At 36.6% G+C, this 27,500-nt stretch overlaps 2 protein-coding genes and 1 long non-coding RNA gene across 25 annotated transcripts in view; 2 read left to right on the top strand and 1 right to left on the bottom strand.

The window, feature by feature from the left end:
* LOC115209260 (tripartite motif-containing protein 45) overlaps positions 1–27,500 on the top strand; it is a 273,682-nt gene that overhangs the window by 3,210 nt on the left and 242,972 nt on the right. The window lies entirely within an intron of this gene.
* LOC115232364 lies at positions 18,799–19,545 on the top strand. The gene has a single exon (XM_029802216.1). It carries the CDS (start codon positions 18,799–18,801, stop codon positions 19,543–19,545), a length of 747 nt encoding a protein of 248 aa, XP_029658076.1.
* The window catches only part of LOC118765875, a 15,396-nt gene continuing 13,745 nt past the window's right edge, over positions 25,850–27,500 (bottom strand). Inside the window, exon 3 of the long non-coding RNA XR_005001772.1 lies at positions 25,850–25,970. This is a non-coding gene — a long non-coding RNA (uncharacterized LOC118765875). The remainder of the gene's footprint in view (positions 25,971–27,500) is intronic.

The following is a 27,500-nucleotide window of genomic DNA, read 5'->3' as shown; positions in this document are numbered from 1 at the left end:
GTGTTAGACAGCTTCTACCTGGTCGAAATCCATGCTGGGTGTCAGTCAGCAAGTCATTTTCTTCAAGGAACATGATTAGCTTCTTGCAGACTATTCGTTCCATGACTTTGCTGATGTGTGAGGTCAGAGAGATAGACCTATAATTTTTTAGCATCTGCTCTGCTTCTTCCCTTATGGATAGGGCATATTATCCCTTCTTTCAATTTGACTGGGAGCTTACCACTTGCAAGAAAGCGCTGAAAAAGAAGCTGTAGCAGTTTTGCAAGGGCTCGTTTGCATGATTTGAGAAGGATCACTGGAAATCCATCAGGTCACGCAGCTGAGTTTGTGTCAATCGTTTGTGTCATTTATGGCCAGTGTGATATCATCATCTTCAATGTTGATGTACTCAATTTTTGCCACTTTGACTACAGGTAAAGTGGCAAAGAATTCTTCTGGGTTGTTTACTTGCTTGTGTCCTAGAGGTGTAGTGAATACACTTTGGAACTGTTCGTTCAGTATTTTACTTATCCTCGTGGGATTTCCTGTGAGGGAGCCATCTTTTTGGAAGAGAAGTCCTATCCTCTGGCGCACTGTGGCTATCTCTTTGGCAAACTTAAAGAAAGCTTTAGGGTTTGACTTGATATTCTTTATTACCCAAGCTTCTTTATCTGCTCTCTCCTTTTCATAAGACTGGTGCAGACTTTTCTCAATTTCCATTAGCATTCTCTCGAGGTGAGACGTCTCACCACTTTTGGTGTGCTTGATCAGGCAGTTCGCAATCCTTGTTCGTCGTCTCATAAGAATCTTCCTTTCTCTAGGGATCCTGTTTTTGTGTGTGCTGGCCCTGCACACTGAGACATATTTGTCACATATGGCTTGTATTATGGACATGAAACGTTTGTGTGTCATGTCAATGTCTAGTGTGGAAAGACATTTAGGCCAATCCTGTTTGAGGATCTCTTTCTCAATCAACTTCCAATTTGCTTTATGAAAGTTTAGTTTGGAGAGATTGTGGATGCTTCATATAGGCTGTGTGTCTGCGGATGCTTTTGGTCCATACATAGACAGCTTTATTATGTTGTGATGCGAGACCAATGTCGGCATCACTTTAACATTATGGATAATGTCCATATTGTTTGTGAAGCAGAGATCCAGTATATTATTTGCCCTGGCTCTAGTCACCCGCAGAGGAACTTGAACCCGCGACCCCCAGATTTCATCACTTGACAGTTCTTAAAAGTCTGATGCTCTACCGACTGCGCTATGCAGGCTGACATATATATATACACACACACACATATATATATATACACACACACAATATATATATATATATACACACATATATATATATATACACACACACACATATATATATATATATACACACACACATATATATATATACACACACATATATATATATATACACACACACATATATATATATACACACACACACACACACACATATATATACACACACACACACATATATATATATACACACACACACATATATATATATATACACACACATATATATATATACACAAACACATATATATATATATACACACACACACATATATATATATACACACACACACACACACATATATATATATATATATATATATATATACTTATATCATCATCATCACTGTTTAACGTCTGTTTTCCATGCTAGCATGGGTTGGACAGTTTGACCGGGGTCTGGGAAGCCAGGAGGCTGCACCAGGCTCCAGTCTGATCTGGCAGTGTTTCTATGGCTGGATGCCCTTCCTTATGCCAACCATTCTGTGAGTGTAGTGGGTGCTTTTTTTTATACATATATATATAATATATATAATATATATATATATATATATATACACATATGTTATATTACTAATATATATATATACACACAAATGTATCTATATATACTAATATATTATATATTATATATATATATATAATAAATATTAGGGAATAATCCAAATTTACAGGGAAAAATTCAGATTTAGGATTAAATCCAATTTTATAGTAAAATATATATAATATTATAGAGACAAAACCACTATTTTGCCAAAACAAACAAGAAAGACTTAATCAATACATAAAATTTTAATAAAAAGTCAAAAAAACCGCCACTACAATTGTTTCTTGTCCTGATCGACATCTTCAGGTGGACTTCCAATCTAAAATATCAATATTTTAAAATATAAAACTAATAATTTTAAAATAATTAAAGTATTAATGAAAAAATATAAAATATTAATATAATATAACCTATATATAATCCATATATAATCAATATATAACAATATATAAACTAAAATAAACCTATCAACAATTTAATATAAAATATAAAATATAAAACAAAACCAAAAATAAACTATATATACACCCATACACACATAACTAATATATAACCATATCTAAATAATACACTAAATCACACACCTATATATATATCCCTATACATACACATAAAAACGTCTAGGCAACGATAAATAAATAAAATAGCCAAATACTTCAACACAATACTTATTCATACTCCCTCACACACACATACAACCCACATTCCCGCTCTAGAACGGACATCATTTAAAATTATGAATGGAGAAATGGAACAAATGGAATTAAAAATTTATTGCACTGGTAAAACGAACATTACTTAAAAATTATGAATGAAACAATGTAATAAAACAACAGACATCGCAAATAGACACAAATTACTACGAATTCCTTAATAAAACCACCATGACAAACCAAAACTCACAAAAATATATAATGATAAAATCTCCCTTTACTAAACTCTATAACAATTGTAGTGGCGGTTTTTTTTTTTGACTTTTTTTAAAATTTATATGTATTGATTAAGTCTTTCCTGTTTGTTTTGCAAAATAGTGGTTTTGTCTCTAATAATATTATTATATATATATATTATATATATATATATATATATATATAGATATATATATATATATAATATATATACACATGTAATATATATAATATTATATATATATATATATATATATATATATATATATAACATAGTATATATATACTAAAATATATATATATATATATATATATATATACACATATGTATATATATACTAATATATATATATATATACACACACATATGTATATATACTACTAATATATATATATATATACAACATATGTATATATATACTAATATATATATAATACACACACATATGTATATATATACTAATATATATATATCTATAACACATATATGTATATATATTTATATACACATATGTATATATATACTAAGATATATATATATATATATACACATATGTATATATATACTAATATATATATATATATACATATGTATATATATACTAATATATATAATATACACATATGTATATAATACTACTAATTATATATATACACATATGTATATATATACTAATAGATATATATATACACATATGTATATATATACTAATATATATATATACACATATGTATATATATACTAATATATATATATATACACATATGTATATTATATATATACTAATATATATATATATACATAGTATATATATATACTAATATATATATTAATATATACATATGTATTATATAATAATATATACACATATGTATATATATATACTAATATATATATATATACACATATGTATATATATATACAATATATATATATACACATATGTATATATATACTAATATATATATATATATACACATATGATATATATACTAATATATATACTAATATATATATATATATATATATATATATATATATATATATATATATATATATATATAGTATATATATATATATATATATATATATATACACATATGTATATATATACTAATATATATATAATATAATATATATTATATATATATATATATATATATGTATATATAAGAAATATTGAATTTCTAAATCTCTCGTAGAGATATGTACGGTGGTGGGGCGATAGAATGGTTGTATACTGTCAATCTAACAAGAACGTGACAGTAGGGGGTACACCACCACTGTATAGCCCTAGGAAGCATCGAATGCCTCCTGATAGCTTTGACACATTTAAAAAAATTTTTTTTTTTATAAGGACACAGGGGAAAAAATGCGTCAAAGCTATCAGAAGGCATTCGATGCTTTCTAGGGCTATACAGCGGTGGTGTACCCCTACTGTCACGATCTTGTTAGATTGACAGTATACAACCATTCTATATATATATATATATATATATATATATATATATATACACACTTATACATATATTCACACGTGTCAGTGACACGTAAAAGCACCAACCGATTGTGGCCATTTGCCAGCCTCATCTGGCTCCTGTGCCGGTGGCATGTAAAAAGCATCCACTACACTCACGGAGTGGTTGGCGTTAGGAAGGACATCAAGCTGTAGAAAGGCTGCCAGATCAGACAGGAGCCTGGTGCAGCCTCCTTGCTTCCCAGACCCCGGTCGAACCGTCCAACCCATGCTAGCATGGAAAACGGACGTTAAACAATGGTGATGATAATCATCATCATCATCATCATCATCTAGCGTCCGTTCTCCATGCTAGCATGGGTTGGACGGTTTCAACTGGGGTCTGTGAAGCTGGAAGGCTTCATCAGGCCCGTCCAGATCTGGCAGGTTTCTACGGCTGGATGCCCTTCCCTAACGCAACCACTCGTGAGGTTAGTGGGGTGGGTGTTTTTTGACGTGCACCTGCCACGAGGTGCAGACAGAGATGGCAAACGGCCACGAACGGATGGTGCTTTTACGTGTCACCGGACACGGGGCCAGGGAGGCATGGCAACGGACACGAACGGATGGTGCTTTTACGTGCCACCAACACGGGGGCCAGACAGAGCTGGCAAACGGCCACGAACGGATGGTGCTTTTACGTGTCACGGCACGGGGGCCAGGCGACGGCTGGCACGGACAACGAACGGATGGTTGCTTTTACGTGTCACCGACATGGGGGGCCAGACCAGGCTGGCAAACGGCTACGAACGGATGGTGCTTTTACGTGTCACCAGCACGGGGGCCAGACAGAGCTGGCAAACCGTCCAGCACGAACGGACGGTGGGATGCTTTTAAGTGTCACCGGCACGGGGGCCAGACAGAGCTGGCAAACGGCCACAAACGGATGGTACTTTTTTGTCACCAGCACGGGGGCCAGGCCAGGCTGGCAACGAACACGAACGGATGGTGCTTTTACGTGCCACCTACACGGGGGCCAGACAGGGCTGGCGAACGGCTACGAACGGATGGTACTTTTACGTGTCACCTGCACGGGGGCCCTGATGTTGATCGACCTCAATTTGGTTTGATCTTGATTTTGACTGTTCTCACTGGTCTTGCCGGGTCTCACTGGTCTGACACATATATACTTATATATATATATAATATATATACTTATATAAATATATATATATATATATACACACATATATATACTTGTATATATACACATATTCTGTTATGTCTGGGGAGAGTCATTTTCTTTTTGTGCCTTATAATTTAACACACTCACTGGTAAAATTTCCACTTATTTCTTCTTTTTATTTTCCTAAAATTCTCGTTGCGTCTTGCAACCTTTTCAATAGTCTTGACTCTGTACGTTATTTACACTGCATTCCTTTTTGTTTGTTTGTGCGTATGTGTGTGGGTCAGTGTGTGTGTGTGCCTATGCATGCATGTACGTGTGTATGTATGTATGTATGTACGTATATATGTGTGTGTATGCATATGTATATATGTATATGTGTGCATCTCTATGTATGTATTCTGCATATTCATATGCTTGCATGTCCACGCTTGTGTATTTTCTATGTATGTGTGAGCATGTGGTTGTATAGGTATGCACCTCTATCTCCATGTGTGTGCATATCCTTGTGTGTGTGTGTGTGTTTTGCAACTATGTACCATGTTTGTATGTATGGATGTGCATCTCTATATGTGTGTCTCCATATGCAGTCCGTGCGTATCACTTAGGTTGACGAGGGAAGGATGACCTCCCTTTGCAAATACCATAAGGGCACAGAAAGTGTGCCTAAAGCCAGCTGGAGGAGATGTTCTCCTGGGGCTACAAGCTACAGTAACACCCACCCTTAGTGGTTAGCCATATTGAGATGGCAAATATACCTCACACTGTCGTGCAGTTACTGTTTATACCTCATTCAGAGATTTATTATTGCTTATATATATATATATACATGTATACATGTATATATATATATGTATATGTATAGCTGTATATGTATACATGTATATGTATAGATGTATTTCTATAGATATAGATGTATATGTGTACATGTATGTGTAGATGTATATATATATAGATGTACATGTAATATGTACACATATATACATGCATACATATATACACCAATACACACATACACACACACCCACTATATTTTATATAGTTCACATTAAAACATATATGTATGTGTAAGTTTTTTATATGTGTGCATGTCTTTGTGTGTGTGTGTGTGTTTTGCAACTATGTACCATGTTTGTATGTATGGATGTGCATCTCTATATGTGTGGGCTTGTGTCTCCATATGTCCTTGTGTGGAGTAAAGTGTGTGTGTGTATATATGATCATGTGTTTCAGTCTCAGGAGTGGCTGTGTGGTAATTAGCTTGTTTACCAACCACATGGTTCCAGGTTCAGTCCCACTGCATGGCACCTTGGGCAAGTGTCTTCTACTATAGCCTCGGGCCGACCAAAGCCTTGTGAGTGGATTTGGTAGAGGAAACTGAAAGAAGCCCGTCGTATATGTGTATATATATGTGCGTGTGTGTGTTTGTCTATCTGTGTTTGTCCCCCTAGCATTGCTTGACAACCGATGCTGGGGTGTTTATGTCCCCGTTACTTAGCGGTTCGGCAAAAGAGACCGACAGAATAAATACTGGGCTTACAAAAGAATAAGTCCCGGAGTCGAGTTGCTCGATTAAAGGCGGTGCTCCAGCATGGCCACAGTCAAATGACTGAAAAGAGTAAAGAGTATATGTATGTATATATACATACATATATGTATGATTGTGTACTTATATACAGATTTATATTGCTATGTATTTTACGTTTGTACATCTATGTTTGTGTTTATTTATAGTTGCATGTATAAAAACATATGGCTAGACAGGCAACTAGACAAGGAGACAATTATACACTAACATATGCACACATACACACACATAAAGAAAGAGAGAGAGAGGAGTGAGTATATTTATCTTTCACTACATCTAATGCTTACGATAAGTCTCCTCACGTCCTTTACTTTCTCTTCTTTTCAGACTCTTGTTTCCTTCTTGCTTTGCTCTCCATCTCTTTTCCCTCCTCTCACTCTCTCTCTCGCTTTCTCCCCTCCTTTTCCTCTCTCTATGTATGCATGCCTACATACATACACAAAAAGCAAGGGAAGAAAAAGGTTCAGAGCTGAGGAGTACAAGAATATGATTTCCTAACCTAAATCCCCTTCAAAAGAGATTACACTAAGAAGTAATCCCCTTCATCATATATTTTCTTCCCAGTCTTATATCATATACACACATGTCAAAAGTGTTCTCTAAAATGTCCAGGCCTGGCGTTTTACAAGAACCCGTCACGTCTTCCATCCACCTTATTATCTTCATCATTAGCCAGATTGATGGCAATTAGTATGAAGTACTCCATGTAGATCATTAAGTTCTTTAAACTAGACAACATATCTCCACAATGTTAGCTGGTCCCTGAAACCTTTTGAAGCATTTCTTTTCAACACCCAGCTCCATCCACATCGAAATTTCTTCTTGAAGAATTACAATGCCCATTCCCCTTAGTTTTCTGCATCTTTTGTACTCCGTGTAAATCTGTTCTCTAAATATATAAATATCTAAATGCTTATACATGAGTGTTCATCTTCTGAATATTTTTGGTTTTTATTTCTCTCCCTCTCATATATATATATATATATATATATGTGTGTGTGTGTGTACCGTTGGCAATTTTTTTTCCTCTGTCTTCCCTTCTCTGGATCTTTCCTTCTCCTATGTTTCCGATGAAGAGCTCCACTCGAAACGTTAAACCCTCCTTCTTTCCTGAGCGTCCAATAATACTATATTTGTTCCACGTCCTCACGTTGTGTTTTTTTGTGCTTTCTTGTTTGGATTAACTACATATATATATATATATATATATCCCATCATCATCATCATCATCATCACTTAACATCTATTTTCTATGCTGGCATGGGTTGAATGGTTTGACAGGAGCTGGCCTGCCGAAGCGCTGCCCAGGCTCCATGTCTGTTTTGGCATAGTTTCTACAGCTAGATACCCTTTCTAATTAATGCCAACCACTTTACAGAGTGTATGGGTGCTTTTACACAGCACTGGTACGGGTGCTTTTTGCATGGTACCAGCACCCACAAGCCTACAAGATTAAAAATGCTCAACTGAAGAGGGATGCAGAAAAACATGCCTGTATGCAAGGAAAACCCCTATTTTATTTAGCTTGATGTGTCTTCTCAAGCTCAGCAAACTACCAAAAGTCTTGATCCCCTGTTATTCCCTCTATGAGGCCCAACATCTGAAGATCATTTCTCACTAGTTCGCCCCTTGTCTACCTGGGTCTATATGCATATTTTATATATCAAGGCCCAAACATGTTGATTTGTGTATTTGTATCACTGTCTTCCATATCAGCTCACTCGGATTCCTCTTATAGCCACTTTTCACCCAGTGGATTTAGTCCTGAACAAAGATTTCAAAGTGTAAGTTCAATTCACTAGAGCACTGCTATGTGTTTTCTATATTGAACATCTCTGGGTCTTACATATAGACCCTCTCCCTCTCTCTTATATATATATATATATATATATATTATGGCTGCCCCCTCGTTATCGAGTATGGCCATTGCACGAAGCTTAACTGTTACTGGTGTTGTGATCAAATGTGACTTTTTAGCCCAGTTAAAGATCTACAATGTCTTGTACAGAATTGGCAACTAATACTTTTACCAGTAATAGCCAGCTGTAGTTGTAACTGGGCTTCATGTACCTTTGCATGTCATTTAAGTCCTCCTGCCGAATTACACTCTCTTCCACATGCCCGACAGATATGATTAGTATGGTGTGTTACACCACCACCAGTGGCCAGGTTGTCACTCATCTGTCTTGCTTTATGACTACGAAGATGGCTCTTAAGTCCAGCTTTACTGAGGCAATATATTCATGCATGAGTGTATGTGTGTGTAAGAAAATGAAATAACAAAGGAATAAGCAACTATCTTATGAACTTCATTAGCTTACAGCTGTTTCTGCTACTAGATGCAGTGGCCTCCAAGTTGAGTGCCTAAATAACACCTTATGGCTTCATTGGAGCTTCAAACATGGAGTGCAATCTGTTTGGGAAAATGATTACATTTATGCATATACACAGAAAAGCATTATGGACGAGAAAGTATACATGTATGTGGGGGATGAAATCCAGGAGTTTCTCCCGTAATTAGAATAAAATTAATTTTAGAATGTGTACAAGGATAGGTATACTCAGATGTGGAGAAATGGTAATTAGCTCTATCAGTAAAAATATACATATACCTATATAAACACACATATCAACATAATATATATAGACACACATGCATATACAAATATATACATTTTATGTGGTGTGTGTGTGTATGCTCCTACCTCTTCTGGCAACTAAGGGCCCCTCGCTCAAAATGAAAGGTAGACTGTATGATGAATGTGTGCAAACTGCCATGCTACACAGTAGTGAAACATGGGCCATGACTGCTGAGGACATGTATAGGCTTGAAAGAAATGAAGCTAGTATGATCCGGTGGATGTTTAATGTCAGTGTGCATACACGACAGAGTGTAAGTGCCCTGAGAGAAAAGTTGGACCATAGGAAGCATCAAATGTGGTGTGCAAGAGAGATGATTGTGCTGGTATGGTCATGGGTTACATATGGATGAGGACAGCTGTGTGAGGAAGTGCCACACCCTAACTGTGTAAGGAATCTATGGAAGAGGTAGACCCAGGAAGACATGGGATGAGGTGGTGAAGCATGACCTTCAAACATTGGACCTCACAGAGGCAATGACAGGGAACCAAGACCTTTGGAGATATGCTGTGATTAAGAAGACCTGGCAACTAAAATGAGATCGCAGCCATGGCCGATGCCAGTGTTGCATGTCTGGCTCATTTGAGAGTACCTTTAATGCATCGGGCAATATGATATGCTTGAGAAGACCTGTTGAGTCAAATAAAACCAAAATCGTAGCTATGGCCAGTGCTCCCTGACTGGCTCCCATTCTGGTGGCATGTAAAATGCATCATCCAAATGTGGTCGATGCCAGTGTCCCCTGACTGGCTCCTGTGCCGGTGGCACGTAAAAAGCGCCATCCAAACATGGCTGATGCCAGTACCCTCTGACTGGCTCCCGTGCTGGTGGCTCATAAAAAGCACTATCCAAACATGATCGATGCCAAGACTGCCTGACTGGTTCCTGTACCAGTGGCATGTATAAAGTACCCACTACACTCTCAGAATGGTTGGTGTTAAGAAGGGCATCCAGCTATAGAAACATTGCCAGATCAGATTGGAGCCTTGTGCAGCCACTGGCTCTCCAGACCTCAGTCAAACTGTCCAACCCATGCCAGCATGGAAAACAGACATTAAACAATGATGATGATGATATACTACTATATATATACTATATACTTGCACACATACACACACATACTATATCATCCTTCTCACCATCATCATCATCATCATTTAATGCCCATTGTCCATGCTGGTATAGGCTGGATAGTTTGACTAGAGTAGGCAAGTTGGGGAGCTGCACTAGACTCCAGTCTGAAGTAGCATGGTTTCTACAAATAGATACCCTTCCTAACGCCAACCACCTTACAGGGCATGACCACCACATAATGCTTATCACTATTAGAGGGACCAGTCTTAACAAACACAAACACACAATGAAAGAAGGAGAAAGAGAAAAGGTAAGACAGAATAAGGAATTCAAAGAGGAGAAAACAAGTAAATGTGTTCATGAGGACCATTAAGACTTTTCTCATCTAAGTTTTGTCCAGAATGAGCACATAGGGGAGGGGAAAGGGAGGAGCAAATTTTGTGTGTGTGTGTGTGTGTGTGTGTGTGTGTGTGCTCGTGTGTGTGTACTCGTGTGTGTGTACTCGTGTGTGTGTACTCGTGTGTGTGTACTCGTGTGTGTGTACTCGTGTGTGTGTGCTCGTGTGTGTGTACTCGTGTGTGTACGTGCGCGTGCTGATAAAGAGGGAAGAGGAAGTGGTGAAATGAGTGTTGATAGGTAATATATAAACAAAAATATAGCAGAACAGCATTTAACACCCACTTTTCCATGCTCCAGTAAGTTGGACAGAATTTGTTGAAGCAGATTTTCTATGGCTGGATGCCCTTTCTGTTTCCAAGTAATTCATTTTTCCACATAGCTAGACAAGTTTTCCAAGGAAGACTGAGAATGAACAACCTTGTTTGCATGATGATGCCCAGTTTCAACCATCATGTGATATCTAGACATGAGTACACAAGAACACACACACACTTGCAATAACACACCTTATCATTCTTATCATCTGACATGATGACTTGATATACTATTATTATATTGTTTCTCAACAGTGCCCCGGCATGGTCACAGCTACTGAGCTGAAGCAGGTAAGAGAGTAACAGAGTAAAAATATTGTACTTTGAAGTATATGTGGATAGACAGAACCAGTAGAGCATCAAGCAAAATGCTTTATACTAAGTTGTTATATCCTTTTATGATCAATCTCTGCAAAGTCAAGTTTGATTCTCATCCCTCTAGGTGTCAATAAAATAAATCCCAGTCTTAACTTTAACAAAGTGTTCCCTTTCTGAACATCTATAACCTTGTATCTGACAATTTTATACCAGACTTGTTAAACTATATTTAACTAAACCAGAAACGTAACTAATCTGCATTTTCAAAGAAATGTTTGTAAAAAAATGTGAGTTGCAAGGCATTTTCTGTTCTGTATGAAAACATATGTTCCTGTTAAGTTTCTCGTTCCACACTGTTAGAAACTACTGGCTAATTATGCACTCCACTAGTACCTTATATCTTAGCATTAACTCCCCACCATAGAAGGAACCATGAAGTCAGATCAACTCAGTTTATTGGTGTCCTACTTAGAAACAGATGGGTTCTTAAGAGTCAAAACAAAACTGCAACACTGACTCTTTTTGTATACATGTGCACATGTGTGTGTGTGTACACATGGGTGTACATTTACTCACTACCTGCCACCAAGCTTAATACTTGCATTCATCCTACACCTCATATGTTAATTTTCTCTGTATCTTTTTTTTACTCTCTCTCACCCCTTTCTATAGAATGTAAAGAAATTAACCAACCAACAAACCAGCACTTATATTAGCTATTATCAAACATAAATATATCCAATCGTGGCCGTTGCCAGCTTCATCTGGTCTCTGTGCCGGTGGCACGTAAAAAGCACCGTCCGATCATGGCTGTTTGCCAGCCTCATCTGGCACGTAAAAAGCACCCACTACACTCATGAAGTGGTTGGTGTTAGGAAGGGCATCCAGCTGTAGAAACTCTGCCAGATCAGACTGGGCCTGGTGCAGCCTTCTGGCTTCCCAGACTCCAGTTAAACCATCCAACCCATGCTAGCATGGAAAGCAGACGTTAAATGATAATGATGATGATGATGATGATTGCTTCATCTTGACAGATGATAACCATCCCATCAACACACACACCACACAGCACAACCACTCCGTTGATGAGCCCTCAGATGACTTTTAAGTCCAGCTGCCGACTGACAGAGTTTGAAACACAAGTGACAGATATTATTCAAGTTTCTTCTATATCTTTACTCTTTGGAATCTGATTCTGAAGGAATGTTTTTGTGAACTAGCATATGCCTTTCAAGTCCAGATATTGTCTTGTAAGTTTTGTGATATATGACACAAGTCATAAGAGGCATTTGGTATCTAAGATTATCACACACACACACACCGCACCACACATACCAACACACACACACACACACACACACACACAGTAAGGAGAATGTGGGAGTGTATTTTAATTCAGTGTAAAATTAGGTCCAAGGTTTTTTCAGCTGCTTCAGATGAGAACCAAACTGACTGATTTCATTATCATTTAAGAATTCATTGGGATTTGCTCAATTTCCTTTCTCAATCTGCTAATGATAGTAGCTGAAGGCTATTTTTTGAAAATTAAAATGTAAATAATTGTCAAGACATAAACTCATCATCGCCGTTGTCATCATCATCGTCATCATCCTCATTTAATGTCCTCCATGAGAGCGGAAGGGGTACATAAGTTTACATAATGGTACAAGGTTCAAAACCATACAATAACTACCAGGTTACTATTATAATGTGAGTTATAAATTCAAGAGTACGTAAATATATATCTAATGAGAGTCAAATAAACAGTATTAAAAAATAGTCTTATTGGAATTTAGTAATTCTACTATATTGATTAGTTCAATGTTAATCCCATAATATTTTGCTACAAATAGGATCTCACATATAGCTGTGTTCAATAACTTCAATTAACAGGGATTATCCAAGCAATGAGTAGAGAAAATGTCCCTCTAGACATTTAAAATTTAAAAGCTTAACTCAAGGTTGATAACTCTAATGACATCAGACAACATGAAAGTTTTATAAACTGTAGACTATGGAGATGGCAGTGAATCTTGTTTTAAACATTTTATTAATTTGGCATTGGTTAATCCCAGGTTAGGCCTTGATCAAAGAGACCTATGCTGAAAGACATTTCATATCTTTTATACTCAGAGTCTAGAACCATATTATCTACTTTCTGAGATGCGATAGTAGTGATTAAAGGAATATTTAGCTGTTATTTCTAGCAAGTTGAGCAATCATGTACAAGCTCCCTTATTGACTTGTTGTTGTTATTGCTGTTGTAGAATCTATTCCTAGCTCCAAGGTAGTCCTGATTAAGCAGACCAAGGAGGATCTATCAGAGTTCAAGTTCACTATGAATATCTATAGGACCCTTCCTTTAAAAAAAAAAACAACTTTCAGCCTTCTAGAATTTTTATAGGTTCCTTCCTGGGATCTGAAAACATACCAGTTCTGTATGGTTAACCCTTTCATTACTGTATTTATTTTGAGATGCTTTGTGTTTCATTCAATTACTTTAAATATAACAAAGAAATTAGTAAAATAACTTAGATATCATTCAGCTAGTGTTAGGAACATAAATTGTGACTAAGGTTTAGAGGAAGATTTTAATTCAGAACTTATGTAAACAAGACATTTGTACTCAGAGCTAGAGCCAGTTTCAGCTGGGTTGGTATCAAAAAGATTAAATTTCTCACAGAGGCCCTGTAGCCCTGTATTCCAAGAATGTCATGAGAAAGACATTTAGCTGCTATTTTCAGCAGATTCTAAGCTCAGATAGAGGCTCCCTAGTCAAACCATTTGTTGCTCTGTCCCCTCCACAAGGTAACTTTCAAACTTCCTGTAATGTTGTGTACATCCTGATAATGTAATTTATCATTGCGTATTTGGTGGTTCATCTCATCAAAAGTATGTTTTATGTTGTAGAATTCTGGGGAAGGGAGTTATTAGCCTCATATAAGAAATTACTAAATAGGGTGGGTAGTTAAATAACCTTTCTTGAAACTATCATTACGGTGCCATGAGATATCCAACTGAGATAAGAATTGTGTTACTGACAAATTACAACATTTACTAAATGTCTTTGTTGCCATTCTTGTTGTTGTAAAGAGGGTAGAATATCAATGAAATGTTAATTTTGGAACTGGTAGCAAGAGGTGGAATACACTTGGATTATCAATAAAACATAATGATATCCTGTATGTATGTATATATGTATATATATATATATATATATATATAGGTATGAGAAGTAATGGTGTCAAGAAGAGCCACGTATATATATATCATCATCAATGTCGTTGTTGTTTAACCTCTGTTTTCCATGCTGGCGTGAGTTGAACAGTTTGACTGAGGACTGGCAAGCTGGGATGCTGTACCAGGCTCAAATTTGATTTGGCAAGGTTTCTACAGTTTGATGCCCTTCCTAATTCCAACCAAGCTGAGAGTGTAGTGGGTGCTTTTTACATGCCAGTCAGCCGACACTGGTATCGGCCACATATAATATCCAGGATGCAATGGATAAATTGTCACCATTTTATATTTTTTATTTTATATGTGCATATTGTTTGTTTTTGATTTTATTAACTACACAGTGAAAGAGGGTCAGTTGGGCACTGTCTGTGAGAAAAACAGCACCATTACACATTTCACTCTGTCAGAAATTTGGAAATGATATGCTGTACTGCTTAGCATTCATGCTAGAAGCTCCAATATGAACAGATGGTGAACACACAGAACAACCATTGGCTTGCTGTGTCCCTAAAACATGTACAGAGAGTGGTAAAAATCAAACATCCAGCTGACATCATGGTGTTTGGAGTGATCACTAGTGATGGTGACATTATGCCTCCATTCATCTTTGCACATGGCCTCAGACTCAACACAGAGGCCTACATCAAGTGCCTGGAGGAAGTAGTGCTACCCTGGGTCAACAGAGTGGCTGCTGAAAGACCTATGTATGGGTCTGTTGTAGGTAATATGTGTTTTTTGTGGGGTCCGGTGGTGGTAAACGAAAGGGCTGCCCCGGGCAGCACACTAGCTACACTAGTGAGTAAGATATGATAAAGAGAGCAATAGTGAGAGAGACATGGTGATTGTTCGTGTGTGTGTGTGTGTGTATAATATGACATTCTTAATGGTCTGGTCTTTATCATCAAAACCCTTATTTATCATGTTGATGTTGCTGTTTAGTCTCAGATCAGCCCTGACTGAGCAAACTTATGATCAATAATGATCCACTTATGACCATCTCATTTTTAGGGCTATCCAGGACTACATTATCTAATGTGTCCTTCCTCGTTTTTAAGATGACTCAATACAGTATGAGAGAAATTTGGCTCTCGTTACTAGCTTGTTAAGTGATCATGTATAGGTTCTCCTTGAAGAAGCTAAAGCCAAATCAAAATACTTTTTTTTTAAATATTAGAAATCCACACTGCTAATGATGACTAATATAATTAGTTGGATAAACAAGCATAGAAACAACTTGGAGCAGACGAAAGAAGATAATCTCATTTAAATAAATGGATATTCTTATAGTTACTAATATTAGTTTCAAATTTTAGCACAAGGCCAGCAATTTCAGGGAGCAGCTAAGTCAATTACATCAAACCTAGGGATCAACTGGTACTTATTTTATCGACCCCAGCCGCATTTGAACTCAGAACATAGACAGACGAAATGCCACTAGGCAGGTCGCCCAGCATGCTATCGATTTTGCTAGCTCGCTGCCTTGATATAATTACTAATATTGATGGGGAACATTTTTCATTTGTAATTTACAAGAGTGTTGGCACTGGTCCATTTATGTTCCAATCTGTTTGCTTGCTTTTAAAATGTAACCAGGCTTTATGAGGCACTCTGTATATATGGCTTGTAATTTATGCAGAAGGGCAGAAATTTTGAGGGGAAGACGTTCGTGCATACCATCAGCAGAGCGGCATCTGAACTCAAAACGTAAAGAGATGGAATAAATGCCACACAACAATCTTTTTGATGCTCTAACGTCTACCCATCCACCATCCACAAAGTTATTACAAATAACGTTTCACTGCTTTGGGATTATAACTAAAGCTCTATTAATATAATTACATTGTCATGTTTTAGACAACAGTGTGTAAGAAACAATTACGACTAATTATATTGAGAGTGGAGGCGCGTGGCTTAGTAGTTAGGCTGTCAGCATCATGATCGTAAGATTGTGGTTTCGATTCCTGGACCGGGTGATGCGTTGTATTCTTGAGCAAAACACTTCATTTCACGTTGCTCCATTCCACTCAGATGGCAAAAATGAGTAACGCTGCGATGGACTGGCGTCCTGTCCAGCTGGGGAACACATACACCATAGAAACCGGGCCCATGAGCCTGGCTAGACTTTAAAAAGGGCGCATTTATTTTTTTTATTTATTATATTGAGAAATGTTTATAGACAAATTGTATTTTATCGTGTTATTTCTTCTGTTACACATTCATATCTGTGTGTTTGCGAATGCCAAACTACTCCATACTCTTGGCACTATTTGTTAGTGAACAATACAAATTGTGTGTTAAGTAAACAATGTATCACTACACGGTGATGTGTCGTCCATATAAGTAACGTCAATAAACACGATAAACATAACAATGGTTTTCAACTGGTTGTCCTTCCCAATACAACAAACTACACGCATAACATGGTGGCAGCGGTAAACAATTAATCCGGAATTGTGCTCTCAAAACAAAACAGGAACACAACGAACGAGGAAATCAACAAACAAAACATCGCTACGCTTCGGACAACATAAACAAGGAATACAAGATGGCGACCCCCGTCGCCGTACAGATGAATCTGCATCCAATTATGAATTGGGATTCCAGTGATGTCGTTGAAGAATTTAAAAAATTCAAACAAAAAGCTCAACTAGCTTTCAAAAGTTTCCTGAAAGGCACAACTGACGATGAAAAGGTAAGTTATATCCTTTTATGGTCAGGTAATAAAGGAATAGACCTATACAATAGCTGGGATATGTCAGAATTAGACTGCAATGACCCAGATACACTTCTTGAAAAATTTGAGAGGCACTTAGAGCCCAGGTCAAACCACAGAATTCAGAGATACGAATTCCAGGGCCTGAAACAAGCCCCACAAGAAACAATAGACAATTTCCTGTCAAGACTGAAAAATGTTGCAGAGAAATGCAAATTCAAAGACAGGGAGGAGAGAATTGTAGACCAATTAATATGGGGGTGTGCCCACAAACAAGTGCAAAAATCGCTAATAGGTAAGGACGCTCTCCAGTTGGTAGAAGCAGTAGACACTGCAAGAGCATTTGAAGCCACTACCAAACAAATGGCCTCACTAAGCTTACAAGCAAGCCCACTAGATAGCAGTGTAGATACTGTATATAAGGACAGGACACAAACCCAAAACCAAAGAACATGCCGGTACTGTGGTACAGAGCATGAATTTAATGACCGGAAAAAATGTCCTGCATTCGGTACACACTGCAAAGGATGTGGAAAACTGAACCACTGGAAAAAAATGTGTAGGATAACAAAATCCCAGAGATACAAGCCCCAAGTTTCAAAGAGGAGCAGAAATAGAAGGGATATACATGCACAACAACAGGAACAAAGCACCTCAGAGGAGGAATTCTTAGCAATCGGCATAATAAATGTGCATGAGAAGGGAAAGGACGACCGAAGGAAAGAAGATGAGGCATACACGACGATAAAAATTCAAAAGAAGGCCGGAAGGAAAAGAACAAACATAGACTTAAGGCTGAAGATAGACACTGGGGCCCAGAGTGATATCTTGCCTGTCGGCTTATACAAGAAGATGTTCCCAGAAAATATGACAGAAGAGGATAGGGTCAGGAAAGGAATCCTCACACCAAGTGATGTGGTCCTCACTGCGTACGGAGGTACCAGAATCCCACAACTGGGGAAAACAACAATAAAGGGGACACAAAGGGAAATCAATCGAGTGTACATTTTATGTGAACAGAAGGCCCAGCAATTCTTGGACTCGATACCTGCAGGAGGTTAAATATTGTGTCGGTCAATGCTGAAGTGAAAGCAGCTCCAAGCAGGATTGTAAGTGATATGCCTATCAAAAACCGACCACCAATCACAAACAAAAAGGAGATGGAAGGACTAAGCAGAAAGGTCCACCACATTGTAAATGTGACAACCAATAAGAGCATGTACAAAGACATAGAAAAGTACAAAACCTCACAACAAAAGGAGGAAATGATATCTGGTGACATCCCAAGAAGGCCATGGCAAACTATTGGAGTAGATCTATTCACAGAAGGCCAAGAATGGTATTTAATAATGGCCTGCTACTACTCCAAATTTCCATTTGTGAGAAAAGTGAAAGACCTGACAGCCAAAACAATCACTACAGTGGCCCGAGGACTCCTAGCAGAGCAAGGAATACCAGAGCAGATCATATGTGACAATGGAACCCAGTTCACGTCACAAGAATTCAAAAAACTAGCTGATGAACATGGGTTCAATATTGAAACTTCATCTCCACACTGCCCCAAAGGTCATGGGTTTATAGAAAGACAGGTGCAGACAGTGAAGAGAACACTAGTCAAATGCCGGAAGACTAGGGAAGACCCACACCTGGCACTTATGTCCCTACGAGCGACTCCACTGAGAGCTAATATGAAATCCCCAGCAGAATTGCTGAATGGCAGGAAGTATAAAACTACCCTGCCAACTAAGATCCAACCTCCTATTGACCAGAAAGAAACAAGGGCAAAGCTAGCAGCCACTCAAGAACGAGCACAGAGGCATCACAACAAACATGCACAATATTTACCTGAGATGCTTGGAGGATAAAATGTGCATACTGAAGATCCCATAACTAAAACATGGATCCCAGCACAGGTTGTCAGTAGAGCTGAAACCCCAAGATCATATATAATAGAAACAGAATCTGGTAGGCAGCTGAGACGCAACAGGGCCCACATCCGCCCAACACCAGAGCTACCGAGGAAAACGTGTACAACACACCTCAGACACCGGTGCGAAGCAGAAGATCCACCAGATGGAGAAAGAACATTCTGCCACCGGTTCGATACCGCTAAAGAAAAAGAAAAGACATGATGACAATCCATAGAGCAAGGGAGACTACTCATAGTTGTCTTCACTGCCAAGAGACCCCTTTTTTTTTCAAGAAGAAGGGATGTTACACATTCATATCTGTGTGTTTGCGAATGCCAAACTACTCCATACTCTTGGCACTATTTGTTAGTGAACAATACAAATTGTGTGTTAAGTAAACAATGTATCACTACACGGTGATGTGTCGTCCATATAAGTAACGTCAATAAACACGATAAACATAACAATGGTTTTCAACTGGTTGTCCTTCCCAATACAACAAACTACACGCATAACATCTTCTATCAATGATAACTTTCAAACAAAAGTTCGACCGTTCCCTCCTCACCGAGTTTAATCTCCCACCCAAGTATTATACGACTTCAATGATAGCTCCATTAGACAAACGAGATCGATGTCAACTTTTTAAGAGACCCTTCTTTTTCCTGATGCAGACGTTACTTCGTTCATTCGATATTTATCACGTATGTTACATGTAGTTAGGATCGAATTTGGCCTTGTAAACCAGTGTTCCTCTGTCGTCTCCAATGCTTTTACCACTGAACCACGTTTGATGTTTTGACAAAATCAATAAACTTAACATGAATATAGTAGCCATTTTCTCTTTTATAAAATATAGGGTGCGATAAAAACCTCTTGGATTAATTATTCTTGATAAATATTTCAGCATCAAACATATAATGCGTAGCAATATAAATCATGATAGTGTCTGGGAAAAAATAATAAAACAGTAAAATTAGCTACATGAAACCACCTTAACCAGCTACCTAACTTTACTTGCACCAAACCAAATGGCTGTGTAAAATACTGGAAGTTTTCCAGTCGCACTTTGAAATAACTTTAAACTCTGAATGAAGAAATCTGTTTAAAACAGTGTTTTGTTGCTAATCGTAATTTGGAGGTATTGTTGTTGCTTATAATAAAGCGATTATTTGAGTTTAGTGTTTCTCTAATTGGGATTGATTCCTTCTTTATATGAATTAACTGGTTGCTAAAATAACTGCCACATCTCCCTCAAAACACACACAAACCGCCCTGTAAAAGGGAAGAACACATTGGTTAATGTGTTTCATTGATGTTCCTAACAAGACAAGATGGTCCCGGCTGGAACACCTTTGTTAGTGCTGGCCTGGAGATAAGCTACAATAACTTGAGCTTAATGTCAGCTAGCAAAATATTTTAAACAAATTCCTTTAGTCGAAGAATCTATTTATTTATTTGCAGAGCACGAGAAAAATACCCTCCCATATTTTAAACAATAAAGTTGGGCAGTCAGTAATGGTATCAACATATGGCTATGTTTTACCATTTCTTTTTTAGTATCATGGTTTATACCAGCTGCATACTGTGCCTATGTTGTTGGAATGTTTATCAAGAATGATGAATCTAAGAGGTTTTTGAGGGACCCTGTATTCCAGTTGAAATAAAACGATACAAGAAAGTAACAATGACCCCTATATTCAAATGTTGATTGATTCTTTCAACGCTACTTAAGTATTCCAATGAATAAAAAAGTTTAAAACCAGAGAGAAATAATGGTTTACAAGTTCAAATTTCGACCTGGCTGCATGTAACAGATTACACATGATAAATACTAAATGAATGAAGGTGCATTTAAACAACAGGGTCTTCTAAAGAATAACCCCATCGATCCCTACATCGATGGGATTATTCTTCAAGTCATATAAAAAACCTAAGAGTTAAAAATCGACGACAAGAGGGCGACTAACTTTTCTTTTCGGATGCTATCATTTGTATAAGAAATAATACAATAAAATACAATTTACTAATGAATATTTCTCATTATTAATAATTAGTTATAATAATCTGTTGTGTCTGGGGAGAGTCATTTTCTTTTCGTGCCATATAATGTAACACACTCACCGGTAAAATTTCCACTTTTTCCTTATTTTTATTGTCCTTAACCGAATAAGAAATAAGTGGAAATTTTACCAGTGAGTGTGTTACATTATAAGGCAACAAAAGAAAATGACTCTCCCCAGACACAACAGAATATGCTTCAACACACGAACTCACATAAAGAATCTTGCAAACCAAATCCAAAGACGAAATCTGTTTACATATTGTTTCCTAAAACATATAAATTGACCACTGCCAGTGTCCGTGGGATTTCCACGGTTATTTTGAAAATTGTGGAATGGAATTGTATATTTTTCTGAAATATTTAATTTTTGAGATGATATAAAAGTTCCTTAGCTTGCATGGAAGGAGCAACCTCAAGAAACAACATTTCTGAATGTTATATTCTTATGTCGTGTTGTGTCTGGGGAAAGTCATTTTCTTTTTGTGCCTTATAATGTAACACACTCACCGGTAAAATTTCCACTTTTTTCTTATTTTTATTTTCCTAAAATTTTCGTTGCCTCTAGCAACCTTTTCAATAGAGAGTCAAAACTATTGAAAATGTTGCAAGACGCAACGAAAATTTTAGGAAAATAAAATTAGAAAAAAAGTGAAAATTTTACCGGTGAGTATGTTAAATTATAAGGCACCAAAAGAGAATGACTTTCCCCAGACACAACAGAATATGTTTCAACACACGAACTCACATAAAGAATCTTGCAAACCAAATCCCAAAACGAAATATTTTTAAGTCGTCTTCTTGGTGAGTTGTTATCAATAATATTTTCCTTTATGCTGTGAAATGAACAATCGTAACTACGGAATGAAATCAAAGACATCACCTATAACATTATTCTGTCTGAATACATTTGTAGAATTTTGACAAATACGGTTATTAAAAAAAATAAAACATAAAAACACCATGTCCTAAACTTTCTCATTTCTCCACTTGTGCCACGATGACGTCTGTTGACCGGTGCCAAGAAACTCTTAAAAGAGCTGAACAGCAGAAGGTCTTCAGAGAATACAGTTTACGTAATTAAAACAAACCCATAAAAACACCTTACCCTAAACCTTTTTCTCCTGCTTCCACTTGTTCTCTGACGTCGTCTGTCGTTGTCCATTTTCTTAAAGAAATACAAGTTTTGATTGAGCAGACGATAATTTATTGTAACAGCGCATGCGCGTGGGCAATAAAGTAATTAAAATACAAAAAACTACTTTTTGCTGCCCAACCACCACCACCACAATACTTAGTTAATAACAAAGCTCAATTCTAGTTATTTGCCATTCAAAAATAATTTTCATTTTAATTTTAGCCTCTCTCTCTCACACATTCTATCGAAGGCAACAAGCTGGCAGAAACGATTTTGCCTTTCATCCTTTCGGGGTCGATAAATAAAGTACCAGTTTCGCACTGGGGTCGATGTAATCGACTTAATCCCTTTGTCTGTCCTTGTTTGTCTCTTCTATGTTTAGCCCCTTGTGGGTAGTAAAGAAAAAAATATCTATCTATCTATCTATCTATTTATTTAGGCGGTGGTGATGTCAGTAGGGATATCACTTAAAGGAGATGGCGATGGTGGTTGGACAGTGAAAAGTGGTTTTAATTATTTTTTTATATATCGCTCATCATTTCACGCATGCGCTTTACAATAAACTATCGTCTGCTCAACAAAACTTTTTTTAAATAAAATATGAACGGCAGACGACATCAATGAAACTCGAGGAAGAATGGGATAAAAATTCAGGGTAAGATGTTTTTCTAGATTGTTTTCAAACAACTACATTAAGATTCGTTAAAATTTTATCAAATTACTGTAGCAGACTTATATTTTAGAAAATGTCTTCGTTATTTTCAGAGTTCAAACACTGCCATGGTCGACGTTTATTTTCATACACCGCCTCCACCACCGTCAGAGTCGATAAAATGAGGTATCTGTCGAGTACTGAGGCCGATGGTATCCACTAATGTCTTCTTAAAATTGTTGTCCTTGTTCATAAATTAGAAACCACATATATAGAGTTTTTCATAATGACGGCTTATACTTTAAATACTAATAACCATGAGTAGAACACACTTGGGCCAGTACCCATGATCTTGTAAATCTCTCTCTATATATAAATCTGAAGTTGTCTGTGTATGGCAGGTTTGGTAGCCTTCAACTAACACAATCTCCTTCGAGACCCTGTGGCGCAAGTTGACCAAAATTGAAAGTATGATAGAAGAAGGCTTGCTCTTCCCTCAGTAGAAGAAAAAATTCAAATCGGACCATGTAAACACCAAAAATTATTTACATCAAAAAGGTGCTTTCTTTCTATGAAAATCCCTATTTTATACGATTTTTTGACTGCTGTGTCGCCATTTTTCGGTGTATTTCAACCAGAAAAATGTTCACTTAAAGAGAATAACAAGCTACATAATGGAAAGATTTTTACTTCTCAAAAGTTCCAATTCTAAAGGGTCAAAACAAATCTGAGCAACGCCGGGCGATACTGCTAGTTGCAAATAAAATATGTTCCAAAATATATGTATATCCATTCAATTACATTTTCTTTCAAACATTTCAAGTTTTTCTATGCTTGGTTTGCCATTTAACTATATTAGTCACAATCAACAGGCTGGCTTTGTAATATTCAAATAAAAATATTTTGACTTCGCTTTAGCTCCCTCAGGAAGAGCATCTACATGGTCGCTAAATGAGCTAGAAATAAGAGCCAAAACTCCCATCTTATGCCCATCATCGCTATATCATTGCATATGAGAGTAGCTCCCAAGCAGGAGTGAAAACCCAAACCTATGCTGTTTTTAGAGAGTAATCCAAGTCAAAACTAGTGAAAAGATTGCAAGACGCAACGAAAATTTTAGAAAAAATTTTTTTTAAATAAAAAAGAAATAAGTGGAAATTTTAGTGGTGAGTATGTTAAATTATAAGGCAACAAAAGAAAATGACTCTCCCCAGACACAACAGAATATGCTTCAGCACACAAACTCACATAAAGAATCTTGCAAACCAAATCCAAAAACGAAATCAAGTCAAAGCTTTGTTTAAAATCAAGTTGTAGGTATAACATATACTTACATATTTATATATATGCACGCGCGCGCACCTATATATATATATATAATATAAATAATATATAAATATATGCATATATACATATATGTACATACCTACATATATATGTATATATACATGCATATATGGGTACAGGACATCAAAACAACGTTGAACACAATGAGAAACGAAAATATAAAAACAAAAACATGGAAACGAACTTTTTTTCAAACAATGAAAATACAGAGAAATGAGACATACAAATAAAGAATATTCCCCGTCTTCAGTTGTCCCTGTTTTGTCTACTCCGCGTTTCGAAGGTAAGGACAAGATGCGACTTCATTGAAACAGTCCTTCCTGCAAAGCAAATTAAATCAAATTTGGGATTTTTTGCAGAGGGGTAAAAGTGGTAACAAGAACAGGACAGTAAAAACAAAACTAGACAGGACAAAGAGAATAACACAGTAAAAACAAACGTTGAGGGCTGTTAAGCCAAGACGATGGAAAAATTATTTTGAACACATGAAGGAGACAGCTTATGAGAGGGACAGGATAAGCCGTCTTGTCTCGATGAAGATATATATATATATATATATACAGTTGCAGCATGGAAGGTGTTTATAAGCCATTTAAGAAACACATAAAATCTGTTAGATTCACTTCAACGTTTAAATTTGTCAAAATATTTTCGTCGCTTTTAGACCGCGTGAATCTAAGGGATTTTGTGAATCTAATGGATTTTGTGTGTTTCTTAAATAGCTTATAAACACCTTCCACACTGCAATTGTTTTCGTTCCAGCACACGATCTCAGATCAGGTCACTTGCTATGCAAGTACACTTCCGCTTGACAAAATGCTTAGCAATATTTCACCCATCCCTACGTTCTGTGTTCAAATTGCCTTTCATCCTTTTGGAGTCGATAAATTAAGTACCAGTGAAACATTGGGATCGATGTAATCGACTAGTCCCCTTCCCCAAATTTCAGGCCTTATGCCTATAGTAGAAAGGATTATATATGTATATATATATATATATATATATATATATATATATGTATATGTACATACTTGCATCTATACGTATATATAAATGCATATGTGGCCACAGGATATCACAAAACGTGTACAATAAAAAGATACAAAGTACGAGTACATGGAACATGAACTATTTTTTCGAACAACAAAAGACACAAATGGAAAACAAGACAAACAACATAACTATATATATATATATGTCATTGCAGACACTTGCCCAAGGTGCCATGCAGTGGGACTGAACCCAGAACCATGTGGATGGGAAGCAAACTTCTTACCACACATTCACACCTGTGCCTATTAATTATATATTTTTTCTATTTTAATTATAGTGATGATGCAGTTTGTATTTTAACTCCAGAAACAGCTGTAGAGCTTACAATGAAACTAGAAAACATCTGTAAAATGTTTGCAGTTTATTTCACTATGTATGTGTGTGTGTGTGTGTGCATATGTAGCTATGATCATCTACTGGTTAGGGCCCCATATTGTGACTGTAGAGTCCTGGTCACAGCTGGCCAATTCATTTTTCAAGGCTGCTCTCTAACATCAACACAGTAGGATGTTAAGAGATGATGATAATGTGTATGTATGAGAAACATATATGAAATTATAAAATTTTGCTTTTTATAATGTGCATGTGTGTGTGGAAAGCACAATCATTGATGCTTGAGGAGAAGAAAGAAAGAGAAGGAAACAGAAAACAAATGGTGGCACCTCTCAAAGATCTGTATATCTTTTTTAACAGTGGTTGTGATCTAAAGCCTGTTTTTTCACAGATTTTTAGAGAGTGCTGACAACATGATACCATTTCGAATTTTTGAATTTAAAGGAGATTAAAGATAAGATTAAAAAGAATGGGGAGAGACAGACGAAGAGAAAGAAAGATAAAGATTCTGTGTGTATATACATGAGTATATGTATATATATATATATATATATATGTTCAGGTAGGTACAATAAATTCAGGGTGAATACTTGATGAATGTAAGCACCTGTATATGCCAGCTAGTAGCATAGGTGAGAGGATATATGTATCAAATGAAATAACATCCTTTGTGTCCTGTTTTTTATTTTATTTCATTTGATACATATATATATATATATATTCATATACATGTGAGTGTGTGTATGCATACATAAATATATATATATATATATCTGTCCGGCATTCGCCATGATATATCACTAGCCACTACACATTCTTTATTTTCTCTCCCTGTTTCTTTTTGTGTTCCTTTCTGTGGAAGTGCATAGGCTCAAAACATTAAAGACTTCTTCACTTCCCGAGCTTTAAACTAATACATCTGTTTGTTATCTACACCACCTGTCTTCGTCTCCCTATATATATATACATATATATATATATATATATATATATATATATATATATTTCTTTACTACCCACAAGGTAGGGGACAAACAAGGACAGACAAATGGATTAAGTCGATTACATCAACCCCAGTGCGTAACTGGTACTTAATTTATCAACCCCAAAAGGATGAAAGGCATAGTCGACCTCGGCGGAATTTGAACCCAGAACGTTACGGCAGACGAAATACATCTACGCATTTCACCCGGCGTGCTAACATTTCTGCCAGCTCGCCTTATATATATATGTATATATATATTACATACATACAGAGAGAGATAGAAAGAGAGGGGAAGAAAGAGACAGACAGAATGTGGGAGATGAAAGAAGAGGGAAAGATG

This window comes from Octopus sinensis, linkage group LG1 (assembly GCF_006345805.1).
Source record: "Octopus sinensis linkage group LG1, ASM634580v1, whole genome shotgun sequence".
Classification (NCBI taxonomy): domain Eukaryota; kingdom Metazoa; phylum Mollusca; class Cephalopoda; order Octopoda; family Octopodidae; genus Octopus; species Octopus sinensis.
The sequence above is the reverse complement of the archived record's forward strand: the minus strand, read 5'-3'. Positions and strand labels throughout refer to the sequence as shown.